At 40.3% G+C, this 22,216-nt stretch overlaps 1 protein-coding gene across 10 annotated transcripts in view; it reads left to right on the top strand.

The window, feature by feature from the left end:
- Positions 1–22,216, top strand: part of ELAVL4 (ELAV like RNA binding protein 4) — a 107,337-nt gene that overhangs the window by 49,570 nt on the left and 35,551 nt on the right. For all 10 annotated transcript variants that reach the window (XR_012160495.1, XM_073357764.2, XM_073357762.2 and 7 more), the window contains exon 2: positions 2,098–2,338. Coding sequence is in view for 9 of the 10 variants with exons in the window: in XM_073357764.2 (XP_073213865.1) it covers positions 2,098–2,338 (241 nt within the window). In the remaining variant the exon portion in view is untranslated. The remainder of the gene's footprint in view (positions 1–2,097; positions 2,339–22,216) is intronic.

The raw sequence follows: 22,216 nt of genomic DNA, 5'->3' as shown, positions 1-22,216 counted from the left end.
GATAACCACCTCTACAGTAGACTACCAGCAAAGCTTACTGGGACTGGAATAAGTATTGGATTTAAGGTTAGAGAGGTACAGAAATGGAATGGAGTACATAGTCTCTTTACTCTAAATCCTTTAATAGCATGTATAAGTGAATATGCATCTGAAATAGATATCATCTATATTGAAGTTGGGAACATATTTGATCGTTGGTAAATGTGCAGAACAAGAGATGGGGTTATCTAAAGATTTGGGCAGTTTACGGTCATGTGACTTGGCAGTGGTGGTTCTGACTGGAATCTGTTGATGGTTTTAAGAAGTTGTCATTGTTATGAAGCCATCACCTACTTACATACTCTGATTTTACTTTCCAAATAGTTCTATTTCATATATTTGCTGTGCCTTTTTGTTAGCCATTCTGAAAGGTCTTCATTCGTTGAAAACTGTTAAACAAAGTTGCTGTTACTTGCTGTGCCAAATACTTAAACAGTTTTGAATGGCTATTTTTAATGTCCAGTTATAAACAAAGGGGATATTTCATAGGTGAGGTATCAGAAACAATACTGAAACACATAAATTCACAATCATTTTGGTTTGGTTATTTCTAGTGCTTCCTTAATTTAAATCAAGTAGAAAACATTAGTTCGCCTGGTGTCAGTCTAGTTTAGAATACTTTGTTTCCCCCTCCAAGGTTTTGTAGGGAATTATTAAATCTATCTTGTCACAATATGTACTTTACTGACTTTAAAGAAAGAAAGCAAAATTAAGTCTTAGGTAATTATTGTAATTATAGGATCAGATCGACACAGGGTTCAAACTGTATGGTATCTAAGTCTCTCTTGGATTTTTCCTTTATCATTTAAACTTCCTTGCCCTCCATTAGTGGGAGTCTCTCCTGCTTGATAGTACTTTATATCACTGAATATCTGATGCTGTCTTTAATAAACAGAGACCTTGCCTACACTGGAGATTTTCCACAATTACAGCCATCTGCTTAGCTGCACCAGTGCAACCCCTTGAGTAGACAGAGAAAGACACAGTTTGCACTGGTAGAGTTTACCCCTATTAAGGTAGTGTCCACCAGTGCAAATCCTGGCTTTCCTCATCAATACCTGGGATTGCACTGGTACAGTTATATTGAAGTTAAAGTTAATGGAGCTTCCAGATGAAAAGCTCTTGCATTATTAGACCTTGATCCTGCAAATGCATACATACATTTCAGTTGTGTGTTTAGTACCACTGGCAGCTCAGATGCATCAGTGTTTGCAAGACTGGACTCTTACTTTGTAATTAAAAAAAGACCATTTGAATCTGTTTTTTGAAAAGTATGGCCTTAAATTTCAAGATGGAGAGGTGTTTTGATTTTTATCTCTATTCCTACCCTGTGAGCCATTTGAAAGTAATGGCTCTGGTAGAATCCAAAAGGTCCTTTGCAATTACAGCAAACACTATAATACTCACATCCATGAAGGTTCAGGGTTAGGGTCTTGTGCTGTAAAGAAGAGTTAGTCCACTAGTGAAAAATATTACTGGAGAATAAAAGTAATTATTGGAGCCAGTAAAAGGTGTGTCTTGTGTGATCAGAGGGTTATTACTCGAAGGTGATCCAAACAACAGCTATTTGCAGATTAAAAGCTCCCACTTAATTTGGTGTCACACTTTGTGATACAGTTATTAAATAGGCAATATATTTTACCTTTTCAATATAGACCTATATATTTACCTCTTTTGCTTTAATGGAACTGTAATTTTAATCATGATTATTACATTAAATTATAATTAAATTCATGCTTAAATATACATTTATCAAAATGGTTGTGTGATGAAAACAGAAATTAGCTTTGCATTAACCAAAAAAATGGAGGGTTTTTTTTTCCACTGCTTCTTAGTATATGCTCACAGCCAAAGACTAGCATGACCTACTTTACAACAATAACAGAGGAATCAAGCCCATGTCTTTTTTTTCTTTTTTTTCTTTTTTTTCTTTTTCTTTTTCTTTTTTGTTAAAGTGTCTGAATTGGCCATGAAAGCTACCTACTCATTGATGTGTAAGTATCTTTAAAAATAGCAATTGTATGTGAAACTTCAGGCAGTTTTTTTTTTTTTATTTAGATAATTAGCACCATGGAGCCTCAGGTGTCGAATGGCCCTACCTCCAATACGACCAATGGACCCTCCAGCAACAGTAGAAACTGTCCTTCCCCCATGCAGACAGGGGCTGCCACAGATGACAGCAAAACGAACCTCATAGTCAACTATTTACCCCAGAATATGACACAGGAGGAATTCAGGAGTCTCTTTGGGAGCATTGGTGAAATAGAATCCTGCAAACTTGTGAGAGACAAAATTACAGGTATGCTCTTAAATATTTTTGACATTGGCTTAAATACGCACTTCTACTTTATGTAATCCTTTGGGCAACACAACTTCGGTGTCTTTAAAATATTCATAGATTTGTTGAGTTGTGCCTAAGTACATACAGTGGACACCACAATAATTACCTTTACTGCATATTCCCAGAATGGGAAATATTGCCAGTACCCCAATAAACTTCCTGCAGGTGGTAAACCTTCAGTCTTCAGTGATGTCTACTGTGGAAATATATACAGATTTCAGGAGAAGCCAGTTGTGTTCCAAGCCACATAAAGAGCTAGAAAAAGAGTAACTAGGATTTCTGAAAAATTCATAATATATTTATAAAACATAATTGGGAGGGGCCTTTTGTACAGGTTCACAGCCCATTTGATGCCATTTCCTTCCCTAGTCCTCCTTCATTTTTATTTATTTTTTCCTAACTTTAAAAAGGATAGTCTAAAACCTGTGCTGTGTGGGGTTTTTTTTTTTTTGATGATTGGGTCTTGTTTATAGCTTTGTTCTCCGATACTCTTACCTCGTCTTAGCCCTTTTTCTCGTGGAATAAAATCTGTTGATAGGATTATCTGCAGAAATTTCAGAAATAAACCCGTCATTATAGTCTAGGTCTGTATCAAAGAGAAAAGAAATGTGCATGTCCACCCATAGGAGAAGCATGAACAGGTGAGGAAATACCTGCTCTGTTGTCCGTCTTTGCTGCAGAACTGCAGCCATCGTCATACTCTGGAACACATCCTATATTTAAAAAGGCAGTGGGATGAACCATCATCTTTTATGGCTGCTTGTGAAGGCTCTGTGGCTTTATTACTCCCACTCTAAAGGAGGAGTGGCTGAAGTTTCTGCTGCTGTTTGGTGCATCACCAATATCATAGTTCATGATGTAGCATACATATGTGGAGATTGCAGTCACCGCCAGACTCTGTACTGTCCTGGAACATCATGTTCCCTCACGCCCTGCTCATAGCAGGGTATTGGTTACGCAAGGATCTGTGTGAGTGATATTCAGCCATTTGCAGGTTTCTGAACTCCTTTTCTGCTGTACTGCATACCGCAGCCAGGCACGAGCGAGCTCTACACGTATACATGTTCTAAGTAAACCTGTGCAGGATCTGCCCCTAAGTAACTACAGATGCTCTTACCACATTTCCTTAACTGTAGCAAAGGGTTGACAGTCTTGGAAAAGGAAGGGTTCCCAAAAGGGCAAGAGCTTTTCCCCCACAGAACATACACATAGAGGGCTGTGGGTAGAAAATGGGATATAATTCTCTCTTCTCAAAATGAATACTCTGGTTTTATCATGAGAATGAGGATATAGACAAACAGTGTTGCTCTAGCACTCACATAGCCTATTCTCTGACAGTATTAGTATGATCCACTTATCATTTCACATTTAAAAGCACTTCCTTTTATTTCCTTTTTGCCATATAACAAAGTTCAAATTTAAACTGAGGCACATAATAAATGGCAGTAGCCCTGAAGAAAATTGCATTCTCAAAAATGTAGTTAATCAGAACTCTCTTTTGCACATTGGTTTTTATGTATCTACCTCAGTACATCCTGATTGGCAGACAGCTTCAGGAGTGTGAGGAAGAGGATTAAAAAGGAGTCAGTGAGTTGCCTTTGCTTGTGCTTTATTTAGATTGTGGAATGTTCAAAGTGTTTTTCTTAAGAGCAGAGCTGCATTCATGGTACAGCAACCTAACACTGTACTAGAATATATTTCTCTCGATATTTGCTAGCACAGCTGTTAATTAGTTACAAAACTATTGTGTTTTTCTTTCCAATCTAAGGAACTAAAATTACAGGTAACTTCAAGTGTGTTAGATGTGAGCAGACAAACAAGTATAACTTTTAAATTAAGTGCCACTAGAGTCTCATGCTTCCAGTCTGGATTTTGATCATGAAAAATCCAATTTTTCAATAGCTACCGCATATTTTTAGCTTTCTAGACATCTCAAAATTAGTGATGTTTTTCTCTAAACGTAATCCTGAGTTTAGATGGGTACAAAAATGCCACCTGTTGTTTTTCGCAGGATGAAAACCCTGGATGTTGTCTTAGTCTTTACTTTCTTTTCTGTGTGTACTGTTTCCTCTTGGTTTCATGCTATCTGAAGGATTCTGTCTCAATAGTAGATGTGTGTACTAGTTTCGGATATGCTTCTGGGTGGTTGTCCCCCTAGAAATTTTCTTTCAGTATGAATTGGATCATTCTTTCTGAAATGATTTATGGGCAACCAGTTTTCCAAAAATTAAGATTGGAGTAAAATTTTCAAAAGTGCCTAAGTGATTTACAGACTCCGTCCCATTCTCCAAACTGATATATGCACTTAGGTTCCAAAGCCTCATGGAATTCAGTAGGCTTCTAACTGTGAAAATGGAACTTAGGGCCTCAAATAACTTAGGCACCTCTGAAATTTCTATACCAGATAATTTCTCTCTATTCCAGAGTCCCAGTGGTTTGAAGTTTGGGGAATGGACTTTGGTTCTTGGAGACTCAATTTTTCTCAGAATTACCTTGTTCACTTTTCAGAGTAGCAGCCATGTTAGTCTGTATTCGCAAAAAGAAAAGGAGTACTTGGTACTTGAATGCATCCGATGAAGTGAGCTGTAGCTCACGAAAGCTTATGCTCAAATAAATTGGTTAGTCTCTAAGGTGCCACAAGTACTCTCTTTCTTCTTGTTCACTTTGATTATGCTGATAGAAAACCCTGATGGTTTCTTCTGAGTTTTTATTTTCCCTTCATCTTGAATTCACCATGCCACCAAACAGCTGCCACCACATGTCAACCTGGTTCCCCTACATCAGAAAGTCCTCGGAGCAAATAGAATAGTGGGGAATCTGACATGCAGTTTTATCTGCTGGTCTTCTCTCCCTGTGTCCAGCAAGAAGACTGGAAGACCACTTCACTCCTTCCCTCCACCTACTTCAGTCACATTTCTCCAGGCCACTTAACGTTGAAGCCTGCGGAGTACTAGGGATTAGAATGTTTGTTAAATGCAAAAACAAGACTCCTCAAACTATGTCTAAATTGTGGGAATTGGCCTCTGGTCATTCTACACAGCACTAGACCAGAAGTGTGTCGTGTCCCCCCCCCCCCCCACCAAAGGCTCACCAGCACACACAGTTGTTGTTTTCATCAAGATGAGCATAAACAACTAAAAAGACAAGACCAGACTCATACTACAGACCCAGTTAACAAGTGTGATCAACCCTTGGCCCATGTATTCAGCAGTGAAATACGAATGAATAAAAATCAAGGCTGAAATATCTTTCAAGTTTGTTCTGTGAGTGTTCTTTTTAGGAGTCAGAGTAACAGCCGTGTTAGCCTGTATTCACAAAAAGAAAAGGAGTACTTGTGGCACCTTAGAGACTAACCAATTTATTTGAGCATGAGCTTTCGTGAGCTACAGCTCACTTCATCGGATGCATGCCGTGGAAACTGCAGCAGACTTTATTTATACACAGAGAATATGAATCCGATGAAGTGAGCTGTAGCTCACGAAAGCTCATGCTCAAATAAATTGGTTAGTCTCTAAGGTGCCACAAGTACTCCTTTTCTTTTTAGGAGTGAGAGCTTGTCAGAATGTCTGCCTTTTCAATGATTATCTGCTTTATTTTATTATTAACATCAGGCACCATAATTTTTTGAAGATGTACTGCGGAATAAAATTAACTACAGTGCACAGTAAATTCTCTTGACATGCTTGTGGACTTAAGCAAAGCTCTGAAACAGTTCATGTTCAATCTGCTTGTGGATTTTTACATATTTTTGTTCAGAAAATCCATCTTTTGTGGTGGATAATTCTTTGTTTTGTCAGTGAATAAATAACAAAAATATATACAAGGTGTACTATAGAAAGTAGGGACTGATAAGTGAGTCATTTTAACAAAAACTGGCACAGTTTCTGTGAAGAATGGGGACCTCTTTCATATACAATAAATTGCTTTCTCCTTGCTGATAAAATAAAACGTCGATTATAAAGTAAAAGCAAAATTTGAGCTCGACAATAAAGTAAATCCAAATTTTGAATTAAAGTTGCGGTTAAGGAATTTTTAAACAAGTGCTTTCAGAAAAATAGAAGGGCATATTTCAAATGTGATCTAAAATTGTTAGACTGGCAAAATCATATTAGAAAATCTCAAATAGGAGGGTGAACATTTAACTGGGCAAATTATCTAGTTTTCCCCACCTTGTTAAGGAAATGCACAGACTTTAGTAGGATAATATTTAGACTCCCAAAATATTTTTTGCAACGAGTTCAGAGCTAAACAAAGTCAGTTAAACATACAAGATCCCCTTGAGAGAATTTATATTCAGGACTGTTACGCCATTATTTTAATAGGGATTAAAGTTACTGTATGTTAACAATAATAATAATAATAATCTGTTCACAGTCTTCATACAGGTCTTCTGGAGCAGTCATAAGCTTTTTAAGAAAACTAATTCATGATGTTACCACTTGCTTAGGAAAGGCATGTGTTTAAACAAGCATACGCCTTTATTACCGGGAAAAAATGCTAATTTGGTAGTACACTGAACTCAATTGAACAGGAATGACAGGTTCCAAGACAGCCTTTAATTTGGTATTCAAAACCAAAATTGTGAACTTCAGTTTTGTTTGGTAGCTTTTCTGAACAGGCAGGATATACAGTAGCTTTTTAAAAAGATGCTAATGATTTGAAAGTGGAGATACAACTCAGGCACACATTTTAATTATGGGGGAGAGGTTCAACTGAAAAATGTATTTTAGTTGCAGAGAATGTAAGGAAATGAGACCGGGAAAGACAAAAAGACCAAAGATATTTGCCATCATTTGGCAGGGAGTTTTAATAAAAGCAGAACTTGTGGTTATAAAGTGTGCTTATTAATTTCTTCATTTGCACTACCTAATTAATTCTAGCATTTTAAATTAACAGTGAAACTGGTCCCTGCTGTACCATTTCATAGCTACAGCATATTTCGTCCAACAATCCAGTTGTTCAGGTTTAATCAGCTGCTTTCCAAAAATGAAAAAGAAGGGACTTGAGTGAGGAGACTAAATAGCACAAACATTTTGGAACAGCAGTATATGAAATAGATTGCCAACTTAGTGGGGAACACAAGCAGGTTTTAGACCATTCAGATTATATAGCCAGTCCTGTTGCTCTTATAAATAGAACAATGTGCACAGTAACAAACAACTCTTTTAATAAATTGTATAGCTTTCCAGAAGGCTAATGTAAGTGAGACAGTCTGTGGGGGAAAAAAGGGCATATTATGGAATAACAACAAAAATAACTAGAATCATCAATGACCTATATGATGCTGAATGTGCTGTCAGAGATGATAACGTCATCCAATGATTTGCAGTGACAGCTGGGGTAAGGCAAGGGTGTGTTATGTCCCCACTGTTGTTTGCACTGGTCATTGACTGCATCATGAGGAAAATAACCACAGAAGGCAACAAAGGAATTTTATGGACAAATGATAAAGGGAAATTGGATTACCTTGTTTTTGCTGATGACATTATTGTGCTCAGTTCAACATATTACGTGATGGAAGAAAAGACCCAGCCTTTGACAGACATTGCAAAACAAATTAGTTTGTTCATCAACAAGGGAATGACGAACTATATGGCTATCAACGTTCCAAAAGCAACCATCGGGGTAGATGGAAAAACACTGGAAGGAGTAAGTCATTGTACACATCTAGGGACCAAGATGTGCTGTGGTAGTGACACCATGCTAGATGGTAAGCAACAAATATCAAAAGCAGCAAACAACTTTTATAAACTTGAAAAGATTTGGAAAAATAGCATGATCTGCACTGATACAAAAGTATGAACATTTAACGCAAGCATTGTGACTGTCCTCCTTTGTAGAGCGGACTCATGGAAATACACAACAGCAATTGATAAAATCAGCTCATTCCAAAGTGAATGCCAGTAGAAGATTTTCAGTCTATTGGAAACAGTTTATTGCAACAACAGAAAATCTAAGTGGAGCACACCAATTTAAACCATCAAACACAGAAAAAAGACGATGATAAACATATTTAGGACACAGTAGAAGGATGCCACCTATGTGACTTCCATGGAAAGAGAAAATGGACACCAACTGGAAAGAGAAAATGAGGGTGACCTACAGAAACGTTGTGTAGCACAATAGAGAAAGAAGCTAAATCTATCAACATGACACTCAAAATCCTGTACCAAACGAGCACCAGACCAAAATAAATGATGGAAACTGGTGGATGCCATATGCATGCACCTTAGGGTGCGGGAGGATAAAGAAAGAAGGGAAAAAAGAGAGAAGTATGTGAAAGGAGCTGGCCTTTCAGGGGAAAGGTACTGCTTTAGATGACTTTGAAACTCAGTGCTTAAAAATTAGGCTAAATTACATCAAATTGTAGGTTCATATTTTTATTTGATCTATCTCCAAATGAAGTCCGTGGCAAAGCTCTCATTTCCTTAAATGGAACAGGAGCAGGCCCTGAATTCGAAAGGGGATTTTGAAGGGACAGCGTTAACCAATATAGGTCTAGATACTAACAGAAAGGTCCAGTCTATGTAGCATCCCTAAGAAAAATCTTATATGAGGCAACCCAAATTGGTTATTACTGGTGACTCAGATAATGCTTGTTATTTAAGGGGGAAAAAACCCGCAAACACCTCTTTAGAATCTTCTATACATGTACAATAGAGCCCCCCCGCCACCCCTCACAGTGCCAAATCAGAAGCTGAACTTTTGGGCCAAGGCAGTTTGTCGTCTTTTTTTTTTTTATAACTATATTTCTGGTGTTTATAGATTTATTATTTTGTTAATGTGTAGAGAAATTTCAAAAGTGATTTTCAAGTTGTACATTTTGTTTTGTTAAAATCTCATAATGATCCAGACACTTTACGGAGTAGAATGCTAGTGTGTTACAGGATTGCTGTGTGTAAAACATGGAGCATACAACAGAGTTTGAATAGTCCTGTTTTATATCTTGAAATCAGATGTCCAATCAGGAATAATCTAGTGAGGAAAGTTCATCCCCACCCCACTCTGCCGCCATTTTTTAAATTTGTACCCAACTCTGTGAACAAAGTGTAAAGGTTGCCACATGTCATTTGATGTCTGATTATTAATGTGCACTAGAGGTAGAGACTGGGATCTGTCTAGTGTTGCTGTAAGATTTCAGTTCAGGAAGAGTCTTAACCACTGACCTCTTGATGGTTCAAGTGAAAAGAAAGAATGTGCCAGCCATTGAGTGAAAGCACTGAAGTAGGCTCCAATCTGCATATGGTTAGAGACTGGTTATTGGGTGTACCTTCTACTATCCTAGCTGGAAATTATGGGCCTTAAAATCTCCGCTCTCCTTGTCTCACCTTCCACGACATGGAGGGGAGGAAAGAAGCAAAAGGCTCTGATCAAATTGCCCCAAAGTTATCTACATGAGGAAATTGGAAGCAATTTCCAATTGTGTGTGTGTGTGTGTGTAAACAATTTCCAATTGTGCATTGTGTGTACTGTGTCATTGTAAGGTGCAGGAGTAAACCTTGTTGCAAGCAATGCTGCTTCTTTCCAGGTCTTTCCCATAGGCACTAAAACAATGAGAAACCTGATAATAAAGCATGCATTAAAAAGCCTTTAAGGCAAGGAGAAGAGGAGGCTGGCGCTATTGAGGTGATTACTCCATAGACAAGCAGGTGTGGCTGTTTCTTTTTCTTGGCCATCTGTTTTGCTAGTGACTCACCAGCACACACAAGAGGAACACAGTGTGTGGTTGAAGTGGTGGGTTTAGATTTTATTTAATGACTAGTAGTTTTGGATGCTTAAATTTTTTGGTGTGCAACTGGTGATGTCTTAATAAGGCTTGGTTTTTATAGAGGGGGTGTTTGACACTTTCCAAATTGGGCCCCTTCAGAGTTTTTCAGTTTGAATCCAGCACCCAGAATCACTAATCACTTCTGAAAGCCCTAGCTGGGGCCTTCATCAGGAGTCCTGATGCCACAAGAGCAGAAGCCTTTAGCTGGCGTTAAATTGCAACAGAGAGCCTGGGAAATAGAAAGGAGGGAAACTAGATATAGAAGTGTTACATAATGGTGATTCTTCTGCAGGGGAGAAGTTTCTGAGGTATAATAAGCAGGTGATAATAAGGAGACTCTACTAGGTCATTTCCTAGTAAAGTATTCTTCTTCCAGTTCACCATGCCCACCTGCAGCTGAGGATGTTCAAACTTTAAGTAACTTAATTGGAGGGTTTGGTGAATGGTAGAGTAGGTTGGCAAGGGGTCACAATGTGCATCTTGAGAACAGGGGAAATTTTGAAGAAGTTTAAAAAAAAAAAAAGAAAAGAACAAAAATCACACCCCAAAATGTAAAGCTATAAAGCAGTACCAAAAATAGTATTTAAAATTATGGCAGGAAAGATCTTTTAGGTAATAGAGTGCATGCAGGTAGAAAACGATACCATGGTGAAGCCTGTACTTAGAATAATATTGCTAGAAACAGGTAATGGGAGCTTTTTGTTTTATTAATGAAAAATTCAGTATTTTTATACTAAAGCCTTGATTTTTGCGGTGAAAGCACTCAGTTAAGTTATTTAGACATATTTATCTAGAATGGTAAAAATATGCTGCTTTATCATGGAGAAAGATATTTCTCTTTATTCATGGGGAAAGAGATTGTACAATTATTGATATCTGAATCTGGTGTCTTTCCTCCTCCTGTTTATTTGGGGTCTGATTCCAGGAGCTGCAGGTGGAATACTTTACTCCTGAAGGAATTTTGCACTACTGCACAATACAGAATTTAGAATTAAGGTTCTGCGCAGAGTTAAATTTTTCCCTGCAGAATCGGCGCTTCCAGCTCGAAGTGCACCTGCAGTTTCCGGGTTTGCCAGCCCTGCTCGGTTACATGGTGTGGCCAGATCTCCTCCCTGTGCAGCAGCTACTGGAGCTGGCGAGCTACGCCCTGTGGGGAGAGGCAGGAGCAACAGCTGTGAGCTGCAGGGAGGGGCCACTGGTTTCTGGGAGGGGAGACTTGGGGCGAGGAGGGCATGACATGAACTGTTCCGGGGGCAGATGAACCTTTAAATTGTGCCACCACCCACTATCAGCGGGTACCGGTGGTCTCTGTCCAGTGTGACAGTAACAAAGCTTCACAGAGCGATGCCTGCGGCTGGGCTCTGCAGGGAAGGGGTTGCAGGTGTCTGGGCCGTGGGGACCAAGTGCAGCCCCCTCCAGCACCCCCCAAATACCTCCTCCCAGTGCAAACACACCCCTCTAGTACGCCCCCACCCCAACTTTTATTTTCCCTTCCCCCAGTAGTGGCCTCTATTTGGGAACTTGAAATATTTTAACCCTATGGGGGCACTGTGAAAACACAAGAATTGACTAAAAGACCGGAAAAGCAGACTTTTTCCCCCAAGATGTACCCAACTGACATGTGTAACACACCCACACTGAGGTGCCTGACAACAGTATAACAGAAAAATGAACTGGGTGATCATAGGAGTTTCTTCAATTCTACTCCTGGGGGAATCTTTTTTGTTGCCTGTATTGTTAGACATACTTGCTGACAGGTGTTTTGAAATAAATTACCAAAATAATTGAAATCAATTTTGACAAATAAAATATGGAGAATTTTTTATTTTTTGGTACAGAATTCTCCCAGGAGTAACTTATTGACTAAAAGTTATGCAAGCACAGAGCTTGTAGTCTTGGGCCCTTTATTTCAATTTTCTCTAGAACACTTTGAAAAAAGACTGTCTCAAATGTTCAATCCTGGAAGAAAAAAGATAAGTGAGCTAAATGCGGATAATTCAGTACTGTGCTTCACAATTAGTTATATTTATCTGATCCTAAACAACTGAAACCCTAATTTGCATATAAACTATTTTTAAGACTTTGTATAGCTAAAACAGTGGTTACATTTAAAAAAATGTCTTCCCTTTTGAGATTACCAGTTCCAGCAGTATATGACCTATTTTAAGTACATTAGGTATATGGGATTATATTACATAGGGATTATATTAGATAATATTTTAAAAATTGTTTAGAAAGGATATAAACTCTCATGCTTCATGGCATAAGTCAGCTACTGACAGGATTTACGAAGGAAACTCCATTAAGGTTATTCCATTTTCATCCATTATGGGTTTGTTTTTGGGTTTTTTCCCCACCTTTTTCTGAAGCATCTGATTCTGGGCACTGTTTAGAGACAGGATACTGGATTGGACAGACTAATCTGATTCAGTATGGCAATGGCTATGTTCCAGTGCGCCTTAGTACAGGTCACAATATCGCTAAAACCCAGTGGTCATTCAAAAGAGAAGAAACTTTGTGCCACCACAATGGGAAGTGATTACATAATTAGCTAACAATCCTCGAATGATGGTTTGGTTGGGTTCTTTGTTTTTGTTTTTTAAAGGTCAGAGAGAGTTCCTCCCAAATAGGCCAGATTGCACTTCTGTTGAAAAATGTAACATTTAATTTTTCTATATGTGGCTTTGTTGAAAACACAGGACTCTGGGTTGATTAATATTTGTTGAAAAAGAAGAACTTCATTATTGTGGAGAGCAGAGTGACTACTCTGCCAGAGTCCGTTTATCTGGAAACAAATCCTGAATTAAGTGAATTAGCTCAATTTTGGTGAGGTGACTGGTAGATTAGTCCTGTCGCTATGGCTATTTCTCTAAATGTTAGTTTTATGTTTGTGTGTCAGCAGTTGAAATGCAGTGAATGAAACAATGATTAAAAAGAATGCATGCAAACTTCAGCTAAAACTCAGATGTGCCCAGAAGGACAAAAGGCTAGGTTTGAAGTATAAAATATTATCTGTTAGGACTGAACAAGGAAAATTATTACAGTGGATCAAATGGAGTACAGAACATGCTCTAATTTTTGTTCTAAAACATCTTGGTTCTGGGAGTAATTCCTGAGTCAGAAATGCTGTAGTAGTATGTCAAAATATTAAAATGTTACAAAACATATTTAACATATTAATAGTGGAGATACAATTTGGATTATCCATTTTATCTAAAAACAGCATTATTTTTTAAACCTCTGAATGTGTGATACTGAATGATACTAGCAACCTTCTTTCAGATATGTTGTTCTTAATTTGGTGCCCTATTTATTTCCTTTTTATATCTGTATTTCCCCAAGTGCATTCTGTCCTTGAGCATAGATAAACCTAGTCTCACTGCTGCATATCCAAGAAAATCTCCAAATATTGATTATCTAAATAAACATTTGCGTTAAGTATCTGAAGTGTATTCATTAGCTTTGAGGGGAAAAAATAGCAATCAGCATCATAGTGCTGAATTTCTAAAATGTTTTTGGTATGGCTTGATGTCTCTTCTGAATGCAGAGGAAAAACGGTCACATTTGCATCCGTCATTTTCTTTATCGCCTCACTGCAGTAGTCTTATGCATATTCTACACAGGCGAACAAAAGAATTTTGATTTGTTGACTATAGGAAAAGATCCATGGCTTTAAATTTGAAAAGAGATGTTGGGGCAAGGGAGAGGGGAAATAGGAAAGCCTGACACTTGTGCTGTGAAAGACCTTCGTAATTAACTTTGGCAGGTTCAAACTGAGATTGTTTTGAAGTCTTTTAAATACCTATAATGCTTGTGTACCTTATTCTTTATGTAATAACTGTTTGTTTTGCGTAAACAACCCCACCTGCCGATCATCATCTCTAATTAGGAAGGATTGGCAATAATAGTGTAGGTCAACAACTAAGTACAGACCTGTGCCTCTGAAAACTTGCTTCCCAGGTCTAATGTTACTTTTAAGGGGTTTTCCATTGTATCTACCGAATGAAATAAATCTGTGTCTTATGGCCCTCTTTTCCGTCCTACAAATAGGACATGCAGAATTATATGGCTCCACCTATCAGGAAACAAGAAGGCAAAGAATCTGTCATGACCCCAGTCTACCGTCTTCTTTCCCATATTTTTTTCCTTTGCATGGCCTTCCATGCCTAATTTTTTCCTCTCCCTAACCCTTCTTCTTTTCTTCCCTTCTAAGCCCAAAGCTGAGGATAGAAAGATAAGGACAGAGAGGGGGAAAGGGACAGAAAAGATTCCCAGAAAAGCAGTGGAGCTGCAGTCTCTCTCTTGAGTCCCGTGCTTCCAAATGAGACTTGGGTTCAAGGGGGAGGGGCAGCAATAGACAGCATACCAAGAAATCTGCCACCTTTTGAGGCTCCAAGGCTACATTGCCCAGCATTCATCCTCCGCTTGCTGCAGTGGGGCACTGTCTGCCATGCTAGAGACCTCCTATCCTCCATCCATCCCAGCAACTGACTCAGCTGAACTGCACCCCTGCTTCTGTCCCTGGTGCTTATCCCAAGCAGCTTGCACAACCAGCAGCACAAAAACAGCGTGGCTGACACTGAAATGCTCCCACTTCCCATCAGCTTTCCTTCCTGCCAACACCACAGCCGCCTCTCCTCCACACATCTCCCTGAAGAGCTGACACACTTTCTCTGCACCCATAGGGAGCCCTACCAGACTTCCTTCCGTCTGGGCCTCTGGGAGTTACCAGCTTGAGGAAACCATCAGGGAGCTGGGATCTGTTGCCTATGGTAGTAGATATCCCCAGGTCTCCTCTCTGTGCCCCGCAGATTTCTTGGAAGTCCCAGTGCCTACAAATAGCCTGTCTCTTCAGAATGGGCCCCCTGATGCCCCCATCCCTCAAATTTTCTCCTCTTCAAGGATGACAGCATTACTCTGTTTGAGCCTGACCAGATCAAGCCAGCCCAATTTCCATCTTCTGCTACAGAGAGAGGCCGGCTTCATCATTTCAACAGGGTTCCACTGTCACTGCATTGACATCTTCCCAGGTCCAAATGCTTTCTTCCAACCCTTTGGTGCTGGGAAACGTCAGAAGTTTAAGGCCTGTGCTGTGAAACTCTGGACTTTCTGGACAAGGGGAGCATTTGCTTTCTCTCTCTCTCGATAAAGAAGGGTTAAATTTTAATCCTGTTACTTCCTTGTGCACAAGCCTGTGAAGAGGAGGAACTTCTGCCCCATCTCTTACCCCCATCTCCTAAACCTGCACATCTCTAACCACCTGGGTCCATTTTCTTCACTCTTTAGAAGGGTGCCCTCAATTAGATTTTTGTCATGCCTGCCTTTGATGAGTCCAACCACCCAGTCCACTGGCACTTTCTCTGCTTCACCCTCTGTGATCACCACCTGAAGATCTTGGTGGCTCTGATGGAAACATCTGCAGCTCTATCTCAGTGACATCCTGATTCAGGTGCTCTGTGCTCCTCGGGTGGAATGATCACGGGACAGAGTACTGCGATACTTGGCATCCCATGGTTTCATAATCATTCAGGCCAAGTCCCATCCGCTTCTCTCTCAGACCCTTCTGCACCTTTAAATAAGCCTGGATTCCAGAATGGCCACAGCCCTCCTCTCAGAACAGGCTTCAGTCTCTATTGGATTCGGTCTCAAGTCCTGGCTCTCTCCTTCGCGCCAGACAGAGACGATTCTTCATCTTTTAGGCTACTTCGCAGCCATTGTGGATCTGATTCGTTAAACCTCTCTCCACCGTAAGCCCCGATGTGCCTCCCTTTTGCCCAGATACTACCGTATGTGTTACCTCTGTAGATCTTTCTCCCTCACCAACACCCTATCCCCCCATTACCTAGTGCTCCCACTTAGCCCCATCACAGTGTCTCTCTCTTTACTTCCCCCCCATTTCCCAGTTTCTCTAGCCACAGATGCCAGTCTCTTGCGATCCATTTCAGCCCAGGAGAATTTATCGTCACAGGATCAGAGAGAGAGAGCGCATTATCATACGTTTCAGACCATCTTCTTAGTCAGACATGGGTATCCCTGCTCCTTGACAAGTGCATCCTGGTCTGAACAAATACTGAACAGACTTCCCCTTTAATGGGATCAGTCACTGATTACTATTTTTTGTTAATGCTCCTGGGTCTCCCATTTGACCCCCTGGAAGTCCCTTTCAAGCTACTGTCTCCTCAGCCATGAAACAGCCACCAGATGGGGGAGAGAATTGAGCTCTCTCATTATTACAGGAATTCAGTGTGTGGTCACAAGAGTTTGGAAAAGTTTGCTAGTTTGTCTGTTTCGAGGCTGCCGCAAAAACGGATGGTTGAAGAGCTGCGTCATACTCTGCTACAAGCAAGCCGAGCGCCAGCACCCCAGCTGGTCATTTGTCACTCTACCGGAGGGGTCACAGTTTCCTAGGTAGAGAGGGCTGATGCACCTACTTCCCAGGCATAGAAAGTGTCTGTGTGGTCTCCACATATGTATAAAGTGCCATCAGCTGGAGCTGACCATATCCTGGGGTTGTAAGCAAGGCAAGCCCTCCTCCTCAGGGTACTATTTGTTGCATCTTTCGGCTATCCTGACTCTCCCTATTGGCACAATGGAAGAAGAGGGACATATGCCAAGGAAAAATTATTCCCTGGTAATTCTTTTATTCATAGTCCTTTTTTCTCCAATCCTACATGCACCTGCCTCCTCACTTCCATTTATCCATGTGTCTCTCTTTCCCATATCTCTACCTTTTTAAACTTCTTTCTATCCCTGAATCCTGTCTTTCTAATAAGAATTGGTCAGACTGGAACTTTATATATAGGGCTTGACTCACAGATTGTTTGCCTTTTTGCTTCGTGGTAGATTGGAATCATAACCCTGTATAAATACCTTGCTGAATTGGGGCCAAAAGTAGGAAAATAAAACACAAATTAAACTGGATAACTTCTTTTAAGTTAATGTTGTGAAAGGGAACATCTTTTTCAGCCAGCTGCTTTTATCTTGGGGTCTGCAGTGCTGGCCATTGGGTATGTCTTCAGTTGAATACCCAAATGCGGTACAAATGTGATAGTAACCAGCAGGAAAACGTGTTGCAAAAGAGCACAGTTGAAGGTAACAAATCTGTCATTCCGGGTCTAAGGAGAATGGGATGGGAATTTTGTTGTTGCTGCTGCTGTTAGGTAGAATTTCTTCTTTGAAGACGTTTTTAATAAACTTGCTGAAAGTATCACTTTGAATCCTGCATGTTAGACAGAGGTAGAATTAATGAGAAGTGGTTGACTTTCCACTGAAATTATCCATACATATCAGTGATAGACCTAGTTAGTTTAGTACATGTGGACAATGAGCTGGCAACATTTCCCTGCTTTAGCATGTTTCCGTTTTCTTCCATTACACAGTATGTTAAAGCAGCGTTTCTTAAATGCGGCGACCGTGGCCACATGCGGCCACCAGGGGCTTTTCTTGTGGCCGCAGCCTCCTGGGCTGTTATGGGCAGGGGACAGGCAAAGTAGCTGCCCCTCCCTGTAAATCCTGGATGCACCACCTTGGGGTTGTTGCCTGGGCCACCAGCAGTGGTTTGGCCCTGCTCCTCCTGTGGAGACACCTGGGGCACAATGTTGGAGGACCAGGCAGCCAGTGAGTTCCCCACCTTTCCAGGGGTGGTGGGGTTTAGGCTCTGGGCTTCAGCAACCCTGCGGTGGTGGGACAACAGGGCGGCAGGATCTGGCTACAGGGCTTCGGGCTACAGGGCTTTGGGCTCCAGCCCCCCACCCACCCCCATTGCCCCTAGCCCCTGCTGCCTCCCCCTGACCCTTCCCCCCCCCCGCCCCCCCCCCCCCCCCCCGAGCTTAATTTGTCCCCATGCTTGACAGGGCTGAGTAAGTCTGCTGTGAAAAGCATACTTGTATGCTTGTTAATATCACTTTTCACAACAGACTTATCAGCTAGCTATAAATAAATTACAATGATTTAAATAGGTATGTGTCCGTATTCATTTTGTTTTCCTAAAGCAATTTAAGTGTTTTAGGAAAAAATGTGAAAGCAGCCACCAGTGTGGCCACCAAAAAATTTGTCCTGAGAACTCCTGTGTTAAAGAGTATTAACTACTAACAAGTATAAATACTTGAAACACTATGGTAGTCCCTTTTCTTTCACAGTTCATGAAGATTGAAAAAGTACTGCTGTTTTTAAAGCTTAGACAGGCCATTGTATTTGTAAATTAAGGCTCATTGTAGTCTACCCTTCTATGGATGGTGAGATTTTATAGATAAACTTATTTTGGAATATGTACGTATGATAAAGTCAGCATCACCTTTCAGTGTCTTGCCAGATGCTGTGTTAAGTAACCTACATAAACCTAGCTACTACAGATGAACCTTCTTAGATGTCAGTTTACAGCTTGTATTTATGTTTGGGTTGATCAGATTAAAATACTGCAGATACAGATTGTGTTGTTAATATTAAATTTTGTATTCCGGTCTATAATAAATGATTTTTCCTCTGTGCATTGGAAAAACTGGTTAATAGAGCTCATAAGAGAGTTTAATTAGTGGGCTGTTTGTGAAACAGAATAGGTATTCTGAGTCATTGCTCAGAATTACTCTGAAATTTCTCAGTGTTGGATTGTTTTTCTTTTTCTCGTTTCCGTTGTTGTTTGACACAGGATGTTTGGGTACAGGGAGCATTGCATTAATGTAGCCGAATGCAATAATTCAATGACAAAAGCACTAGGTTTTTTAATTAGCAAGCAAGCAGATTTGAGACATGGTTACTAGAATATTTTGTTATACTGTGTAGCAATCCTTTCTTTGTAAAAGAATATTTTCTTCTTTTTCCACTACTTTTATGTGGTTCTGAATGCAAGTGTCACTGCCACCACTGCAACATATAATGGTCTGAGGTGGCTACCTCTCTTCTGGTGATTCTTCTCCTTACCTGTTCTCCTTGCGTGACAGAATGCATTCTTGGCGTTCCAGCAAAAATACCTATTCTGTAGATCAGGCAGAATATTTCTCAAGGCAGTGTTTCTGCTGAGCCCTGCCAGTACAATTCCTTGATCAGTCATTAGGGACAATGCAGTGATTGAACTTGTATCACTCACCTGGTTTAGTTACCCCTATGCCTTTTTCTTTTCTCTTGAATAACAGTGCACATATCATTTAATCACTAGAGTAATTGTTTTTTTGTAAACTTTGACTCTGGATAAAATTGTCAAGAAAGCCTGAAGTGACTTAAGAATCTGAGGTCTTATCAACATGGTGGTAATGCTTACCATTGTGGGGGAGTGATTTCTGAAGAGCATTAATATGTTGTGCATTGATCGGCCCATGTAGACTCTGCTGATGCACACTAAAGATTCCCTAGTGTGCTTTAATGTAATACTGTTTCAACAGCACTACATTAAAAGCGCAGTAGGAAATATGCCATGTGCACCTGCAGAGTCCGTGCAGACCAATTTATAAGGAACATGTTAGTGCTCTTTAGAAATCACACCCCCATAGTAAGCATTACCCCACCATGTAGACAAGCCCTAAGTCCCATTAGCAAATGGGATTTGGGTTCCCAAATGCTCTTAAGTCCCTTCTTGTTGTAGAAGACTTTGAAAAAATTTACCCTATGTCCAGTGCAGTCCATGTATCTGTAAATTATATACACTATTCTTATTAGTTACTTGAGCAAGATATGGCCGATGAAAGCTCAAAATCAAATCTGCGTTCTGTGTGCAGCCTCCAGGTTTCCCTCCATCTTGATTGGTGCAGTGATGTGATCACAACTGAGGGTTCAGTGTCATATTATTCACCTTAATAAGCTGAAGGTGTTCGATGAATTCTGCCTTCCGTGTTGAGCTTTGGGAATCCAGAGGAGGCAGTGTCCCCCCTGACGAAGCTTGCCCCATTTCCCTTGGGAGGCTGTTCCATAGCCTAACAGTTATGGCTGTCAGAAAGTCTTTCTCTTGGAATTTAGCCTGTTATTTTTTTCACCTTTCTTAATTTCATCCCATTTCCTGTGGTTATACCAACAGATATCTCACTAAATGATTCGTCTCCCTGCTTGGTTTTACACACTTCAGATATTTGCAGGCTGTTATGCCTCCTCTTAGTCATCGCTTAGCACATCTGCAGTGTATTTTAATACTTAAATATTTGGCTCCTTTTGTCTTGCCCCATAAGTCATTCTCAAGTCCCCTGGTCAGATCCATTGCTGTTTTCTGAAATCTGCCTCCAGTTTGTCAGTATTTTCCTCATGTCCCAAAATTAGTGCACTATTCTAGGCCTCGCTGGGCCAAAGCTGTAGAGAAAGGGAGCTGTCACCTCCTTGCTCTAGGATGTGATGCAGTTGTGTATGCAGCCCCCTTTGAGGTGGAGACTAGGAGGGCAGCTACTGCATGTGGCAAACTTGTGTAATTTGATATGTGCTTTGCCCCCATTATTGGTCTTTTAGCATCATTGCTTCCCATTTTATCTCCTCGTGTGTGAGAGAGAATGAGTATTTTCCCCCAGTGTATTGGTTTTCATCTTTCCATGCTGAATCTTATTTTATTTCTACCTCTGTTACGAATTTGTGTCCCTTTGTGTTTGGCTTTTCTTCTGTGTCAGATTCACTGCAGTGGACAGAAGTAATAACTCATGGGGATTTCTGTCCCAATTGTGCATTACTCCAGGTCAGTGGATTTTTGTGGACAGCTGTAGCACAATTCTGTTCTTGAAAAAACTGTTCTTTCCACCAAATCCACCAGTCCACAGGACCCCATACTTCTTACAAGGAGGTAGGGAAAAAATAAGGAAAAAAAGAAAGAGAGGGGAGAGAGAACTAAATACAAAGGGCGGGGGGTGGGGAGGAAATCCATATATTTCCTCAAGAAATGGACTCCAAATTCTCTCATACGTATAGTCCTTTTGTAGCCCTTATAGAACCACCTCATATGAGGGTTTTTCTTAGTGTATCATTGATTTTAATTATTGACTCAGATCATTGGGACAATGTCAGTGAGAGGGAAAGAGAAAAAAATTAGCAAAATAAAACATTTTAAAGCATTGTGGGGAGCACAAATCTTAAATTGGGCATTCCTGTTTTTGTTTGTGTTAATTTCTTTCACTTTCTAAAATGTGTTTCAGGTATGCTAGTGATGCCTGTCTTCCTTTAAAGTGCCAGGTGTCTAGAGGGTTGCAGAAAAGAGCTCTGTCCAATCTTGGTACAGTATTTCTATCTCCAGATTGGGGGACATTGTTATGAGAAGGAATTTAAAGGTTAAGACTTCCAAAATTCAGTCTGTCAGTTGTGCCTTTTAATTTAACTATACTGAGCTAGATGCTCATTTACACTGCTGTGGCAAGGTAAAAGGGAAATTTTACACCCACTTTTAAAGTCCCTTTACCTGCCAGAGAGATGTAAGGAGGCAGTAGTGAAAATCAAAATCAGACACACTGACCTCAGATTACAACTGGTCAGAAAAAGGTGGTTTTTTTCCATTGAAAACGTCAACTTGTCAATGGTTTGGGTGTTGGCCTGACACTTGGAAGATGAGGGTTCAGTTCCCTGATTTTGGGCAAGTGATAGAATCTCTTGGTCTCGGTTCTCCATCTGTGAAATGGGGATTATAGTACTTCTCTACCTCACAAGCGTGTTTGTAAGGATTAATGCACCAAAGATTGTGTGGCACTAAAATAGTGGGAGCCTATAGGTACCCTAGAAATAGATAGGTTCAGTCTCCAACCAACTTGGCTGCAACCGCTTCCAACCTACACCTCTCTTCTTTGAGCTCTGCATTCAGAATATTCCGAGTCTTAACTGATGCAGTAATCACACACAGTCACGTCCGTTCTTACAGCGCCATACTTATTTCAGATATGATGTAAAATAGAAATCCCAAATACTCAAGGTCACTAAAAGACCATGGGACGCTTTCTGCAAAAGTAGGGATGTTGTAATTGGTGTCCTAGTTAAATTCCAACTAAAGTAATCTTCCCTTGCACTTCCATTTGGACACCCTAGTCTTCATTTCCTCTTTTGAATGATTGTGCTATGTCTTGGTCACTGTGCGTTTCATTCTTGAAGTTGTTGTATTTCAATTCAGGAGCTGCAGAAGG

This window comes from Lepidochelys kempii, chromosome 8, assembly GCF_965140285.1.
Source record: "Lepidochelys kempii isolate rLepKem1 chromosome 8, rLepKem1.hap1, whole genome shotgun sequence".
Taxonomy (NCBI): domain Eukaryota; kingdom Metazoa; phylum Chordata; order Testudines; family Cheloniidae; genus Lepidochelys; species Lepidochelys kempii.
Note: the sequence above shows the minus strand (reverse complement) of the source record. Positions and strands in the feature narration are given on the sequence as shown.